This window comes from Octopus bimaculoides, chromosome 11, assembly GCF_046866305.1.
Source record: "Octopus bimaculoides isolate indiv1 chromosome 11, ASM4686630v1, whole genome shotgun sequence".
NCBI classification, from domain to species: Eukaryota; Metazoa; Mollusca; class Cephalopoda; order Octopoda; family Octopodidae; genus Octopus; species Octopus bimaculoides.
In genome coordinates this window covers 23,496,498-23,514,140 of record NC_142938.1, presented here as the reverse complement: position 1 = coordinate 23,514,140, position 17,643 = coordinate 23,496,498, and the positions used below count along the sequence as shown (strand labels likewise).

The 17,643-nt window shown below is 33.8% G+C and overlaps 1 protein-coding gene across 6 annotated transcripts in view; it reads left to right on the top strand.

The window, feature by feature from the left end:
• The first annotated feature begins 405 nt into the window (after window positions 1-405).
• LOC106877480 (protocadherin-like wing polarity protein stan) overlaps window positions 406-17,643 on the top strand; it is a 309,480-nt gene continuing 292,242 nt past the window's right edge. For all 6 annotated transcript variants that reach the window (XM_014926393.3, XM_089359659.1, XM_014926392.3 and 3 more), the window contains exon 1: window positions 406-4,952. In XM_014926393.3, coding sequence (XP_014781879.1) covers window positions 1,244-4,952 — 3,709 coding nt within the window. In that variant the 5' untranslated portion in view covers window positions 406-1,243. The remainder of the gene's footprint in view (window positions 4,953-17,643) is intronic.

Genomic DNA, 17,643 nt, shown 5'->3' with positions numbered 1-17,643 from the left:
ATATATATATATATTTATAGATATATGGGTACGTATATATATTATATGAAAAGGTTAATCTCTACTTTAGGACCTCGTCACAAAAATGAAAAAAAAATAACGTGTTGTAAACGAATATGAAAAAAAATTGCGCCGACGAACGGGAGAGTGTGGAGAAGATTCGGAAAATTCACAAATTCACGATGTGAATTTTCCGAGTCTTCTCCCCACCCACCCCCGTTCGTCAGCGCGCATTTTTTTTTTTCATAATCGTTTACTACACATTATTTTACACCTATTACACTATTTTCATTTTTGTGACCGGGTTCTAAACTAGAGATTAACCAGAAAAACATTGAAATGGAAAGAAAATGGGGAGTAGTGCGAGACACCTTTCATATTGTGGAAAAGAGAGAGAGAGAGTGTTTGTGTGTGTGTGTGTAAATGTATAGAGATAATATGAGAGGGAGTATAAACTTAAAGAGAAAGAGAAAACTAAACAGGGTGAGGGAGCGAGAAAGAGAAAACTAAACAGGGTGAGGGAGCGAGAAAGAGAAAGAGAGGGAGAGAGAAAGCGAAACGTGAGTGAGAGATTAGTCGCAGCGCAAGCCGAACTGATCGCATCGTAAAACAATTCTTCCGATGATATAGATAACGTGGAAGCATTAAAAAACAACAACAAACTATTACTACTAAATCAGCAATCAACAGCTTCATCAACAACTACACAGGATTTACTACTACTACAACAATAATATTTCAGTCGACTGGGTGTTGTTTGAAGCCATGAGATTTTACCTAGCAAACGTTACACATTTATGTAAACTCCTTACCTAGTGAACGTTTACATAAAACTCCCCAACACATTTGTTCATGGTGTCCTCTTGTCTTCTTCCAATATAATAATCTGTTCACCTCTGTTGATTGTGACTGGATAGTAACTAACCAAGATGACTAGTATGGATTAACAGCAATTTCTTTATTACAGAATCATCGATAATATTACATCGATTACGCAGGGAAGGAAGAAACTAGTGATCAGTTTTTTACCCCTCTGTTATTTACTTTTTACCTGGATAGTATGCCTACTTTACAACGGTAAGTGGCTACCGGTTTTTTTCTTTTTCTCTCGTCTCCTCGCTCTCCTTCTTTTCTATATGATCGGAAAGGATTTTAGGCATTATTTTGAAAAGGAATACACATTAAATACTCAAACAGTCCTTGACACGACTTAGAAAGGAGAAGAAAAGGCTTGAAAGAGAGAATGGAAAATAAGAAATTCAATGTTAACTACATAATATTAACAATGGTCATGAGTTGTGCGTGTCTGTCGCATTTTCGTGCTTGTGTGTTTTTTGTCGTTGTCATGTCCATGTTTGCTGTCAGCGGACTAGTCACTGCTGAGTTTGTTGCTGATTCGCCCTATACACTCAATATCTGCCAAAACATCGCGGACAGTTCTATGAACATTGCCAGTCCAACGAAAACTTACAGGATACCTAATCCCAATGGACTTCTAATCTTTAACGCTAGTCTCGGACCTCACTGGTTCTATGAAATCGATCCAACTCGCTACAGTTATGAAGTCTTCGACTATTTTTCATTGGACTCTAGCACTGGTCATTTATACATCAAAAGCCCCTTTAATTGGTCAACATTTTCCCATGTTATTAAACTAATTGGTCCTTTGAATTTGTATATAACAGCGCACACACACACCCTGCATAATCATCGGATGCCCAATCACACTGTCATGCCGCTATCAGTGTATGCCTATGGTCCTGATTGTCATCAAAACCACAGGCGAAAAAGTATGCCTCATAATGTTTTGCTACAGAACTATCAATTAATTGTAATTAATAGTTACAAAGATAGTTATCCTATCATTTCAAAGGGAGAGCCTCTGGCTTGCTTGCTCAAATTTTTACCCGAATCCATACACGATAAACTTTGCAATGTAATAGTACATAACAGCAAAGACTATACTGTGAGTAGCAAATATTGCATTAGAGCTAGAAATGAAATGCGTCCGTTTGACGGTATTCTAACTATTTATGGTGATATACAATTTGGTTGTGATGAACAAGAAAAGAAGACCTCTTTTAAAATTCTTCACTACACACATAAATTCTTAGAACCCTCCTTAGAGGAAAACACGCGAAGTCGTCGTCGCAGACGAGCGTCCCGGAATCGTGCTCCACGTTTTTCTCAGGTATATTATACTAAACGTGTTCAAGAAGACGAATCCGCTGGTGTTATTGTTGGGTTCATTACGGCAACAGACCCAGATACAGAAGACGCAGGAATAATAACCTATACCCTAATTGCTACCCAGGATAAACGTAGCCAGTCTATGTTTGCGATCGACCCTACATCTGGCAAAGTTACCACTGTGACAATACTTGACCGCGAACTAATTCCTAAACATTATTTCACTGTTATTGCAACAGATAATGGTGTCCCACCTCAAAGTAGTTCTGTGTCGTTAATTATTACAGTAACTGATGCCAATGATAATGTTCCTGTTTTTGAAAAAAAAGTCTATGTAGAAAGTGTTTCAGAAAGCATTGATATTGATTCTGTCATTTTATCTGTACGTGCTACAGACAGAGATATAGGAGACAATGCAAAAATCAAGTATTCAATTTTAAACCCCGAGAAACCTAATGATGCATTTGCTATTGGTCCATACAATGGTATTATTACTACTCGTAAGTATCTTGATCGGGAAGTAGTTAGTTTTTATCGACTAATAATCCAAGCTACTGATCAGGCTCCTGTGTCAGAAAGGAAAACTTCAACAGCAACAGTTGAAATCACTATAAGTGATGACAACGATAATTATCCTCAATTCAGTCAACGATCATATTCAACAGAAATTCCTGAAGATATTGATGTTAGCTCCAACCCCATAATCGTAAATATTTCTGCTATAGATAAAGACAAAGGCAAAAATGCAGAAATATCATACACTATTTCAGGTGGTAACAGTCGGAATGTTTTTCGTATTAACCATGCTACTGGAGAACTTATTCTGCAAAAACCATTAGACTTTGAAGATACTAAACAATACTCTCTCAAGATCCGTGCTCAAGATGGTGGATCTCCACCCAAAACAAACAGTACAACAGTAAATATTCGTGTTACAGATATTAATGACAATGATCCTGAATTTTTTAATAATTACTTAGAACCTGTTACCGAAAATATTCCTGCAAATACCAGTATTCGACAAATTCAAGCATTTGATCGGGATTCTGGTTTGAATGCTGAATTAGTTTACAGAATTGTGAAAGGACCAGCCTACTTACCTTTGACTATAAATCCTAAAAGTGGATGGATTCGAACTACTGCAGTATTGGATAGAGAGAATTCTACATCATATACATTTAGTGTTGAAGCTAAAGATTCTGGAAAACCACCCCGATCAGCTGTTACAAAAGTAGAACTTATCATTCGAGATGTTAATGATAATGCCCCGATTTTTAACCCTAAAGTTTACAATGTCAGTGTATCTGAAGAAGCTAAACATGGACATCAAGTTGTGGTTGTTACAGCCACTGACAAAGATGAAGGACCAAATGCTGAACTAAACTACCGCATTACAAAGGGCAACATTGATGATGCCTTCCGTATAATTTCAACTGATGGAACCATTTTGGTGGCCAAAACTCTTAACTATCGTGAACACAGTCGGTATACTTTGACAGTTACAGCATCAGACCTTCTTGGAAATAAAGATGTTGCTGAAGTGTTTATTCAGATTATTGATACAAACAGATTCCAACCGAAATTTCAGAACACACCTTATCGTATAAGTGTTTCAGAAGATGTACCTGTTGGAAAAACTATCTTTAATGTTTTTGCACTTGATCAAGATGTAGGAGAAAATGCACGAATAACTTACAGCATCGATCCTACTGATGTTTTTGCAGTTATTGCAAATACTGGGGATGTCTACACTCACAAAAAGCTTGACCGAGAGAAGCAGGCTGGTTATACAGTCAGTGTTACAGCCAGTGATCAAGGAAAGCCATCTAAAATGGACACCACAGATTTGGTTATTACTATTGAGGATGTAAATGACAACAAACCAGAATTTCAAGAAATACGCTACTCAGGTTATGTTTTGGAAAGTGCTGGAACTGGAACACGAGTACTTGAAATTTCAGCCAGAGACAGAGATGCTGGGCGTAATGGTCAAATTTACTATACATTTGAAAACGGCAATGATGGCAATGGTGATTTTCTCATTGATACTACCCAGGGTGCAATTCGAACTAACAAGAAACTTGATCGAGAACGTGTGTCCAAGTATGAGCTAGTTGCCTATGCTGTTGATAGAGGAGCTAATCCAACTTCCTCATCAGTTGTAATAGATATTGATGTAGGAGATGTTAATGATAATAAACCACTATTTGAAGCCGCTGAAATCCGAGTGGAAATTGCTGAAAATAGCCCTATAGGGTCAACTGTTGCAAAACTTATGGCCCATGATCCTGATGTTGGAGAAAATGCAGAGATTCAGTACGTGCTTATGAATGAGTACGATCGTGATGATTTTGAGCTAAGTGGACGCCCTGGATCAGCTGCTATAATTTTATCTAAAGTTGATCTTGATTATGAATCAAGCAAAAAGTTTTATAAGCTGCGCCTTCGTGCCATCTCTGAACCTCTTTTTTCTGATACTACTATTATTATTGCTGTTACGGATATTAATGATAACAAACCCCAGCTACAAGATTTCACTATCATCATCAACAACCTTTTGAATTATTTTCCAACTGGTATTATCGGGAGAATTCCTGCATATGATCCAGATGAAATTAACCGTGACACTTTGACCTATACATTTGTGTCAGGTAATGAAGGAAATCTTTTAGATCTAAATTCTTCAACTGGAGAAATTACCTTGGATTCAAGACTTAACTCTGATGTCTCTCGCAATGGAACATTAGAAGTTTCAGTTTCAGGTAAGTTTTGAATAATTTCTATTTTGGTTAATTTTCAGTTCAGACAACTTTGCAAATCTTGGTGTGAAATGCAGAATACTTTTGGTTGTAAGTAGAAATGACTATTTGAAAAGAGTTGATGTATTAAAACAGCAGAGCAGATCAATTTCCTAGGTTATCAACCTCATCTTTCAGGTTTTTGTATTTTATACTGTTTTCATTGAGCTAATATTCAATCCTCGTCTGGTGCCTTATTATATACATTGACCTATAATGAGTTTGTAGTTTTATTTCTGAAGCAGGGTTTCCAATGTTCTTGAATATTTTGCTACACTACATATATTTAAGAAGAAACCACCTGAAGAATTATCAGAGATTGTACTAGTTTAGATAAAGTGTAAATACATGCAAACATGGCAGATAAAGTTAATAGTGCCAGAAAAAATTTATATTATTACATTAACTCATCATCTGAGAAACATTAACAAGAACTAAAGTAGTGTATTCCAGTTTGCAATGTTTTTTAAATATTGGAACTCCCAAGTCCATAAACATTCCTTTTCATATTTCAAATGTTTTTGAAAAGTTTGTTTGTATTACTAATTGACCCAAGTCTACTAAAGTCACTGTACTTTAGTTAAAAAAACAGTGAAAAACAAACAACAAAACAATGAACTATGTAGCAGTTTATTTCTAAAATACCACATTTCCTTAAAAAAGGAAGGAAAGAAACCCCCTCCCCATGGACTTAATTTTCTTTATGTACCTGACACAGTGTGTACAGGATAGACAGATACATTCACCTGTTAGAATATAGAATGATGGGATTCTATTGGCCTTATAAAGGGTAGTATAATGTATTCATAATATTCTATCTTGTTAATGTTGACCATTCTAAACTCAACTGAGCTAAGGCTGTATATCTAATCAAGATATATTGAGTGCGCTACAACTAAATCAAGTGTTAACATTGACATTAACTGTGCATTGTACTTTAATGTCTTCATATGTCTGTTTATCTCAGTCTTTGTCTCTGCATGTGGCCGTGTGCTAATAGTAATGATACTAATAGTAATAGTAATCGTCATCATTATCATCATCGTCATCATTTAACATCCATTTTCCAATAAAAAAAAAACAAAAGAATAATGAAATTAGGAATTACGTTAAAAATATGTTAAAAATTTGTGTGTATGCATGGACAAATGTATAAATATGTATGCATGTGTAAATGTATGAGTAGTGTGTGTGTGTGTGTGTTTTCTTAGGCCCACAAAAATATTGAATATTGAATGGTGGCTGAATTTATGGATATATTCTATAGCAAAGTATGTTTTTGGCATACATTACATGTGAGCGTGCGCGTATGCACACACACACACACACACACACACACACACACACACACACACACACATATATGTGTATGTATGTATATATGTATTTGTATGTGTGTATATATACATATATATATATATGTATGTATGTAAGGTGCAGGTGTGGCTGTGTCGTAAGAAGCTTGCTTCTGAACCACATGGTTCCAGGTTCAGTCCCACTGCGTGGTACCTTGGGCAAGTATCTTCTACTATAAGCTCGGGCCAACCAACGCCTTATGAGTAGATTTGGTAGATGGACACTGAAAGAAGCCCATTGTACATGTATATATATGTATATGTCTGTGTGTCTGTGTTTGTCCTCACCATCACTTAACAACCGATGCTGGTGTGTTTACGACCTGTAACTTAGTGGTTTGGCAAAAGAGACTGATAGAATAAGTACTAGGCTTACGAAGAATAAATCCTGGGGTCGATTTGTTCAACTGAAGACTGTGCTCCAGCATGGCTGCAGTCAAATGACTGAAACAAGTAAAAGAATAAATGAAAAGATTAATATAGATGTATGTATATATATGTATATACATATATATATGTGTATATATATATATATATATATGTATGTATGTATATATATTTATATATATGTATATATATATGTATATATATATATATATATATATATATATATATATATATATATATATATATATATATATATGTATATCTATGTGTAGGTATATGTATATATATATGTATATATATATATATATATATATATTGAGATATATAAATATAGATATATACACACACACACACACACATGTATGTGTGTCTATGTATGTGTGTATTTATATGTATATATGTGTGTATATATATATATGTGTATACACACACACACACACACAAATATTGCTGGTGCCACTGATATAACGACGTTCCCAGTCTTATCGTTAAAGGCTTGAAACTGAGTATTAGTATTTTGGGTCAATAACTGATGAAGGTCCTTCTGTGTCTGTCCTACATGTAAATTTTGTAGTAGTATTTAGTACATTTCTCATTTATTGAGTAACTGAACACCCAGCATCCCAACTTTTGTTAACAATAAGTTTTTTAATATATATATATATATTTATATACACACACATGTATTCTCTTATATATTATCTCAATATTGAGTAAGAATTTATAGATATATTTTATAATACAGCATATACTCTATATGAATGCTACTGTATTATAACTATATTGAAGTCAAATATCTTTACAAGGCTTCAGATTGACTCTATTATTTGAATGGTATTATATTTTCACTATTCCAGAAGGACGGAAGGCAAAGTTGCCCCTCGTGTGGTTTTGAACATGAGCCAAAGGAACATAACAAAATACCCCTCAAATTTTGTGCAATGCTTTCCAAATTCTGCTGATTCACTGCTATAAAATAATTTATATGTAATATATAATTTATGTAGGGTGGTGAGCTGGCAGAATTGTTAGCACGCTGGGTGAAATGCTTAGCGGTATTCTGAGTTCAAATTCTTCCGAGGTCGACTTTGCCTTTCATCCTTTCGGGGTCGATTAAGTAAGTACCAGTTATGCACTGGAGTTGATGTAATCGACTTAATCCCTTTGTCTGTCCTTCTTTGTCCCCTCTATATTTAGCCCCCTGTGGGCAATAAAGTAATAAATATATAATTGATATATATATATATATATATATATATATATATATATATGTGTGTGTGTGTGTGTGTGCGCGTGTGTGCACGTGTGTGAATATACATATATATATATATGTAATGTATAGTTTTAGGGAAAAGAACCAAGGTTCTTTTCCCTAAAACTATATATTTATCTATATTTTACTCTGTACAGCTCAATTTAATTTTAATTTTTTATAAATTGATTTTAATTGAGTTTTTACCTGTAATTTTGGACTTTGTCCCTAATAGTATTATATATATGTAATGTATATATCTATTATATATTTATGTATATAAATGTATAATGCACACACACACACAGACATACACACACACAAAATGTATATATATGTGCGTATACATATGAATTCTTTGACTATGAGGAAATGTATATATTACATGGACTCATTTTTAGATAGACAAGTGCATATGCATGTACATTAAAGATGAGAGAGAAAGATAGAAATGACACAAAATGTAATGATAAACCATACATTGAGAAAATAGCAGCATGATAAAAATCATATTCAGTACTTGGAAGGTCTTCTAAATTAAACAGATGACGCTGTAGTTATGTTCTACAAATATATATAAAACTGACTAACATGTTGATAAAATTATATGAGCAAAAAGCCCATTCAACTAGAAGAAACGCAATGTCTACTGCAGTGTGTTTGTAATGTCTTCAAATGATACTTAAAATTTTATGTTGCATGTTGGTTGATATAACGCAGGCAGACATAACCATACAAATGCATGCATGCAGGTGCATATATTCACAAATACACATATAGGCACTTTCTCATAACTACACACACACACACACATACACATGCACAAACATATATACACATATATGTTTATAATATATGTATATTCTTTTACTTGTTCCAGTCATTTGACTGCAGCCTTGCTGGAGCACTGTATTAAATTGAACAAATTGATCCCCGGGCTTATTCTTTGTAATCCTAATACTTATTCTATCAGTCTCTTTTGCTGAACCACTAAGTTACAGGGATGTAAACACACCAACATTGCTTGTCAAGTGATGGTGGGGGGACAGACACAAACACACACACACACACACACACACACACATATATACACACGATGGGCTTCTTTCAGTTTCCATCTACTAAATCCACTCACAAGGCTTTGGTTGGCCTGAAGCTATAATAGAAGACACTTGCCCAAGGTGTCATGCAGTGGGTCTGAACCCAGAACCATGTGGTTGGGAAGCAAGCTTCATACCACACAGCCATGCCTTATAGAATATATATATATATTGTCCACCCATGCCAGCATGGACAATGGATGTTAAATGATGATGATGATATATATATATATATAATGTATATATATTTCTATATGTATATATGTATAATGTATATACCTCTCATCTCTCTGTCTCTCTCTATATGTATATATATCTTATCCATCTGGCTGTCTGTCTATCTCTCTATCTCTGTCTCCTTCTGTCTCTCTTTATACACACACACACAAATACACACGTACACCCACACATACAGGCATCCCTTGTATTATGATCACCTCAAGTTGTGGGATTTTGTACTTACAGAAATTGTAAAATATGCCCATTTATTTTCAGGTACAGTCTGTAATTATACACTTATGTAAAGATGGGGAAATTTTACTATTTTAAAAAACTTACACTTTCTTCTTAGCCAAAAGGCCTCTTCTGGGCATTTTGGCTAAGATCAAATTACAGTTGGCAATTTGAAAAACTATAACTATATTATGTGTGTTTGTGTGAGTGTGTTTGTTTGTTTGTGTGTGTGTGTGTGTGTGTGAGTGTGTGTATGTGTGTGTGTATATATATATATATATATATATATATATATATATATATATATATGCAGGTGTGGCTGTGTAGTAAGAAGCTTGCTCCTCAACCACACTGCTTTGGGTTCAGTCCCAATGCATGGCATCTTGGACAAGTGTCTTTTACTATAGCCTTGGGCTGACCAAAGCCTTGTGAGTGGATTTGGTAGATGCCAACTGAAAGAAGTCCATCATATATGTGTGTTTTTGTGCATGTGGTTAATCTACCACCACCGCTTGATAATTGGTATTGGTGTGTTTACATCACTGTAACTTAGTGGTTCAGCAAAAGAGACTAATAAAATAACTACCAGGCTTTACAAAAAAATAATTAGTACTGGTGTCAATTCATTTGACTAAAATTCTTCAAGGCAGTTCTGCTGCATGACTGCAGTATAATATCTGAAACAAGTAAAAGATAAAAGATATATATATATAAGTAGCTTGTTAACGAACCACATGGTTCTGGGTTCAGTCTCACTGTGTGACACCTTGGGCAAGTGTCTTCTACTATAGCCTCGGGCTGACCAAAGCCTTGTGAGTGGATTTGGTAGACAGAAACTGAAAGAAGCCCGTCGTATGTATGTATATATATATATATATATATACGTATGTATGTGTGTGTATATGTTTGTGTGTCTGTGTTTGTCCCCCCACCATCGCTTGATAACCGATGTTGGTGTGTTTACGTCCCTGTAACCTAGCAGTTTGGCAAAAGAGACCAATAGAATAAGTACTAGGCTTACAAAGAATAAGTCCTGGGGTCGATATATATATATATGTATATATATATATATATATATATATATATATATATATATATATATATATATATATATATATATATATATATATATATATATGTATATTTAATATTTAGCCAACACATGAAACTTGGACCTTGAGTCACTTCATTACTTCTGCTAAATATTAATAAAAATATAGATACACTCATATTTTGAGTTCTATTTTTCATGTTTGCACCAACATACCTATAAAGATATATATATATATATATATATATATATATATATCCTCATCACCCCTACTATCATCAACAGCAATGCCTATACAATCACTGCTATTACTAACTCATCAATTCTTTATGACCAAAGACAACAACATTACAAACAAGATAAGAAACTCCATCTAAAATGAGAAATTTCTTGAGATTTTATGGTGTCCTAGTGTACTTTAAAAGTTGAATGAAATGTCTTGAGACTAAATAGGAACAATAATACTGTTAGCAAGAGTTATATGACCACTATCACCATCAGCAACACTGAAAACAACTAACACTGTTGCTGCTATCAACTCACTCACTTTTGAATGACTAACTGGAATCAACAATTATGTTGTCAGCATTATAGCAATGCCTGTAGCTACATATGTTCTATATCAAACAACAGTGTGTGTGTGTGTGTGTGCGTGCGTGTATGTGTGTGTGTGTGTGTGTATGTGTGTGTGCGTCTATGTGTGTGTGTGTGTGTGTGTGAGAGAGAGAGAGAGAGAGAGAGAGTAGAGCTTGGATTTCTTATGGTTCAAGTCTGAGGTGCAAGGGGTGAAGTGCCCATGAATTTGGTAACCTTACAACTAACTTTATTCATGTAATACTTCCCCTCACCTCACTCAATTTGTAATGGGCTAATTTCCTCCTAATTTCCATTCTTATATCCATAAGAATAAAATAAGTTTTTTATTCTCGGCACTATATATTTTTTTTTACTGTGGATAAGCGTCGATTGCTATGTTATTGGATTTACTTACAATTCAAGGTGTCTGGGAAGAAGCCATCAATTGGAACTGGAGTTTGTAGTTTAAAAAGGATTACACAGGGTATAAAATTTGGTGTTTTGAAAAGGCTTGGTGTTGGAGAGAAAAATCAGTCATATTATGAAAACTAATGTTTTCCCAATGTCAACAGTTGGAACAATATAGAGTGTAAATTAAGTCAAGTGCTCAAAAAGTTACTCAGTTAACTGCTCAGACCTAATTCTTTCATAGATCTAATATGATGCTTAAAGCTGAATAGCTCTTGGTTATATTTAAATAAGTGTGTGTGTGCATGTACACAGTTTAAAATAATTTACTGTGGACAAGAAAATTTGTAAAATTATATCCTTTGAAAAATCCAATTTAAATTGTAATGGTTGATATTTTTAGATGTTTATAGTGTTAATTTGATTATAGATACATTATAATTACCTGTGCACACACACATGCTCACACACACATACACACACACACACACACACACACACACACACACAGAGTTAAACAAATAATGTAAAAATAAATGCACAATAGTTTAGGAAAAGTTATCGCCATACACTAACATTCACACACAAACACATGTATATACTGTAGTAGATGTATATAAATACATATTTGTGTGAAAATCTATGTGTATATGTTTTTTTTTATATCTTGAATATATTTACTTTTGACAGTAAGTTACACAAGCGTGCACATGCATACACACATACATTCTATATTTGACACTGTTCTTTATATTTCATGTTATTCATGGTTGAGAAAGAACAATTCTTTGCTTCAGATTCACACATACATTAATAAAATCCTCTGACATAAAAATAAGTTAGATACTACAATAGACTGAAAATTTGCCAATAAAAATAATTATCATAAAGTTCATTTCATGCCTCCTCGTTTTAAAGTGATTTCTTTGTGACAAGAAAATTTCTTAAGTTCTAAAGTAATGTTCTTTCTTGAAAGCAATTTATTCAATTTATAATGGCTAATTTCCTCCTACGATGGCCACTGTGCTGTTTAGCTCTAGATCAGCCCTGACTGTACAGACAAACCAGTAGTTAAAGATCTTACAGTTGATAATTCTATCTTATTTCAAGATACAGTATATCAGTAACACATTATCCAGTGTGTCTTTTTTGTCTAAGATGGTGGTGTATGGCTTGAGAGAGACTTGACTGCGATTTCTCGCAAGTTGGCCAACCATGTAGGTGCTTACTTGATAGGCACAGACATAGACATGTAGTTGAGTTCTATCCTTTTACTTCAGAAAGGTAAAACTTTTGAAAAATAAAAACTCTGTATGAATAGAAAATGTGTACTAGACTGACTTAAGTATAGAGGTCAACCGAGCAAAATTCTTTGGTATGGTATGACTACAATCTAATGATTGAACTAAACTTATGTAAGCTTAGTTCAGTTTAGTACAGATTTCATTCTGTTTAACAAAATCTTGCTACAAATAAGTTACAGATAAATTTACTGTAAAATTATTCTCCACGTAAATTGTTCAAACATCAATATCCAGATCTACTTACAGTTCAAGGCATCTAGAAAGAAACCCTCAAGCGGAAATGAAGTTTATAGTGTAAAAGGAACTATAAAAAAGATTACTGTGAATATCAAACTTGTTGTTTTAAAAAGGCTTGATGCAGGAGAAAAAAAACCCCACTTACATTGCAAAAGTATTAAAACTTGCAGTGTCCATTTTGGGAACATTATGTGACAGTAGGGAGAAAATTAAGTCAAGTACTCAAGAAGTTACTCCATTGACTGTTTGGACCTTATTTTCCCATAGATTTAATATGACACTTAAAATGGGATAGCTCTGAGGTGAATGGATCAAAGATCTGACTCAACTTATTGTGCCAATAAACAGGATTGTAATTAAAAAAAGCCAAAAGTTTGTTCAATGGTTCCAGAGAAAGGAATGTGAAACTTTTAACAGAAAGACCTTTTCTAGCTAGTAAAGGCTGATTTGAAAGATTTAAGATGTGCTTGAATTTTAAAACTAACTGGTTGAGCTGCCAGTGCTGGTACAAAGGCTGCTACTAATTATCCTGAGCAGCTGAAAAGAAAAAACAAAATTATTGCTCAAAGGAGTTACAATGTTGATGAAACTGCACTTTTCTAGAAACTCATACTTGCAAGTACATTTATTTCTTGAGAAGAAAAATCAATAATAGGATTTCAAGCCTTGAAATGCTTCTTTTAGGAGGAAATGCTGCTGGTGATATGAAATTAAGGCCCTTATTTGTGCATCACTTTCAAGAGTTATGCAATGTTTACTGCCTCTAATTTGGCATTTAAATAAGAAAGTATGAGCTGTTTCAAAAAGTAGTTTGTAAACATTTTATCACCTGCTGTAGAAAGGTACGATGCTACACATAATACTTCCAACAAAGCATTGCTCATTTTAGACAATGCACCAAGTCAGCCATTGAACATAAATGGGCTTTCTGATAATATGAGAGTAGAATATATCCCTCAAAATACTTTTTGCTGCAGCCAATGATAGTCCTTATATGGTTGCCAAATAGTTTTAGCTCTTTAGACTTATAAGTGAACTGTTGTAATATATTTTACATACGGTGATTAGTTTCACTACTGATTCTAAAACATATATGTAACATATTGTATGATCAGTACTTTTATATGACTTATAATAGTTTTAGTGTAGTTTTACAATATAATGTTTTTCGTAGGTTGAAATAGGGAACAATGCTTGTTTTATTTTCCTTTTTGCATAACACCTGTTACAATCAGTTAGTGACATTTATATCGAAACATGTTGCTGAAAGAAAAGTAGGGAAAAAACACAGCAAACAAAATAGTGCTTCTTGACAGTTTTAGTTCAATTTTCAATGAACATTTCATTAAACTATTCTTTGTTTTTTATCTTTGAGGATTTAATTAAGGATTCTTTTCAGCCCTTCTCATTTCCTCAATATTTTTGTGTCTTGTCATTGATATTTTCGTTTCTTGTTTGTGACTTTTTTCTTTTCAAATCCTACACACACACACGCATGCACGCACACACGCGCGTACACACACACACACAAACACATACACGTTTTAGAACAAGTAATTTTCAAATACCCCAACTGCCTTTATGTGTAGCTTGTTTTAAGTTGATTTAAAAACTAAATATGTGTCAGTTGAATTTCCTTAGACACTTGCCTTAAGTATCATCATAAAGATCGCTCACACTAACTGTTCAGTTCAAAACACAAAGAATATTCTTTAAATTTCCTTTGAATTTTGAATAATCTTGAATGGTATTTCTTTCTGTTTTTCTTTTACTTTCTTCCCTCTAATTAATTATAGGATGTTTCTTTTGGTGCTAAGAGTGAAATTGGTTCATAATCAATCAATTTTTAGTTTGAATCACACATAGATCAGATCCCAGGAATGGTAAAAGAAGTATTAGAACAGTTTAATTTAGTTATGAAACAAGTAGCTGGATGATGTAGCAGTTAGATGTAAAAGCTGATGGAGTGAGTAAAGACCTTATAAATGCATGAATACAGAATTGAAAATCAAAATTTTTGTCCTTTATTCATGATTCATAATTAAAAAAAAGAAATAATTAAAGTGCTTGTTCATTTTGAAAATCTGAAAGTATGCTATATTAAAATGTTATATACTGTGATAAAAAAAACAAAACAAGATGTTCTTGTGATGGTTAGAATGCTTTTGATCATGGGTTCATCTGATTGGATTTGGCCAGTAACAAAAATCAATATCTAGTTACACTTTTTTGCTATCATTAATGGTAATCTTGAAGGTGGTGGAGCTGACGGAATCATTAGCACACCTGGCAAAATGCTTATTGGTATTTTTGTCTGTCTTTATGTTCTGAGTTCAATTTCTGTTGAGACCAACTTTGTCTTTCATCTTTTCAGGTTCAATAAATTAGGTACCAGTGAAACAATGGGGTTGATGTAATCGACTAGTCCCCTTCCTCAAAATTTCAGGCCTTGTGCCGTTAGTAGAAAAGATTATTAATGGTAATCTCTTAAGGCTGAGAAAGATGGGTCTGCAATTTCTTGCTAAACAACCTGCACAGATGATTTGTATATAGTGATCAAATGTTTGTACTGCACATAACCTCACTCTCTCTCAATCAAATCAACATTGCCTGCACAGGTGCATTGTATGCCAGACATCAGATGTTGAAGTGATTGCAGTGCAGCACGTGATGAAGTGTTTTGCTCAAGAACACAATGTACCACCTACTACTTACGCCATATGACTCATGCAGGTTTATCTTTCATGAGTTATAGTCATTCCTATGTTTATTCATTTACTCGCAAGTATATTGATTTCTCTAATGTGGGTACAAAGCCACAAACCTTGTGGGAAGGGTGCAGTCATTCATATTGATCTCAGTATTTGGGTGGTATTTTATTTTATTGATCCCTGAAGGATCAAAAGCAAATTTGGCATCGGTGGGATTCAAACACTTGCTCTACTTAAGACAGTAACTCTTAAGATTACTCTGTGTGGAGGAAAATCTAACCAACCATTTTCTTTCTTTTTCACTTAGTAAGTAAGAAAAGCAGTATACTCCACTTGTAATGGCTGTACACGAATTTAGTTATAAAACAAAACAAAATATACTGCACAGATTGAATTAGATATACTTTTTAACTACTTAAAATTATAATTTATAATTTTCCTAAGCTCAGTTTTTGAGATAGTACAAAAAAAAAAAAAAAAAAGGAAATTTCACATCTTCATTACATTTTGATTTTGATACTCAATCATCATCAAACTGGCAGAATTCCTAATAAAACACTTGTTGAAATTTAGTTTTGTGAAGGTAGATTCAAACCAAGAAATATTTTAAACTAAGAGTAATAAGAATTTTCTTTTCCACTAGGCATTATGGATAAAATCATTATAATCCTTAATAGGTGTAAATATTGATGTTATTCTCTCTAATGATATTAAATCTAGAAAATTATAATCTTATTAACAACTCATATATGTATAGGCTGTGTGATAAGAAGCTAGTTTCTCAATGACAGGTTTCTGGGTTCAGTTCCACTGAGTGGCACCTTGGGCAAGCCTCAAGTCTACCATAGTCTCAGCCCGACCAAAGCCTTGTGAGTGGATTTGGTAGATGGAAACTGAAAGAAGCCTGTCATATGTATTTATGTTTGTATCTTGGTCCACTACCGCTTGACAAATAGTGTCAGTGTGTTTGTGTCACTGTAACTTAGCAGTTTGGCAAAAGCGATCAATAAAATAAATATCAAACTAAAAAATAAACTGGGGTCAGTTTGACAAGAAACTTTTCAATGCAATACCCCAGTCTGATGACTGAAACAAAGAAATAAAAAAAAAATTATATATATATTACACACACATACACACAAACACACACACATTTCATATATACACACATGGCTGTGTGGTAAGAAGTTTGCTTCTCAACCACGTAGTTCCAAGTTCAACAAGTGTCTTCTACCATAGCTTTGATCTGACCAAAGCCCTGTGAGTGGATTTGGAAGATGGAAACTGAAAGAAGTTGATCATATATATATATATATATATATATATATATATATATATATATGTGTGTGTGTGTGTGTAATTTTGTGTTTGTGCCCCACCACCACTTAACAACTGGTGTTGGTGTGTTTACATCCCTGTAACTTGGCAGTTCAGCAAAAGAGACCAATAGAATTGGCACTAAGCTTAAAAAAAAAAAAAGGTCCAGGAGTCAATTTGTTTGGCTAAAACACTTCAAGGCAGTGCCCCAGCATGGCTGCAGTCGAATGACTGAAACAATATAAAATATAAAAAATATTATGTATGATGGGGATGTTCATGCATTAGATACTTGTAATGAACCACTTGTATATTTAATGACACGCATAACTGCAGCAGCTTTATTATAATGTCTACATTTATATTAAACCATATTCTTCCCATTTCATCCTTTCATTCTCTCTCTCCTTCCCTCTTCTTTTTTGTCTTTTTATCACTCCTCCCACTCTTTCCTCCCTCTCTGTTTATACTGCTGTTTTATGCGAGGTTCTACAGCATCAATTA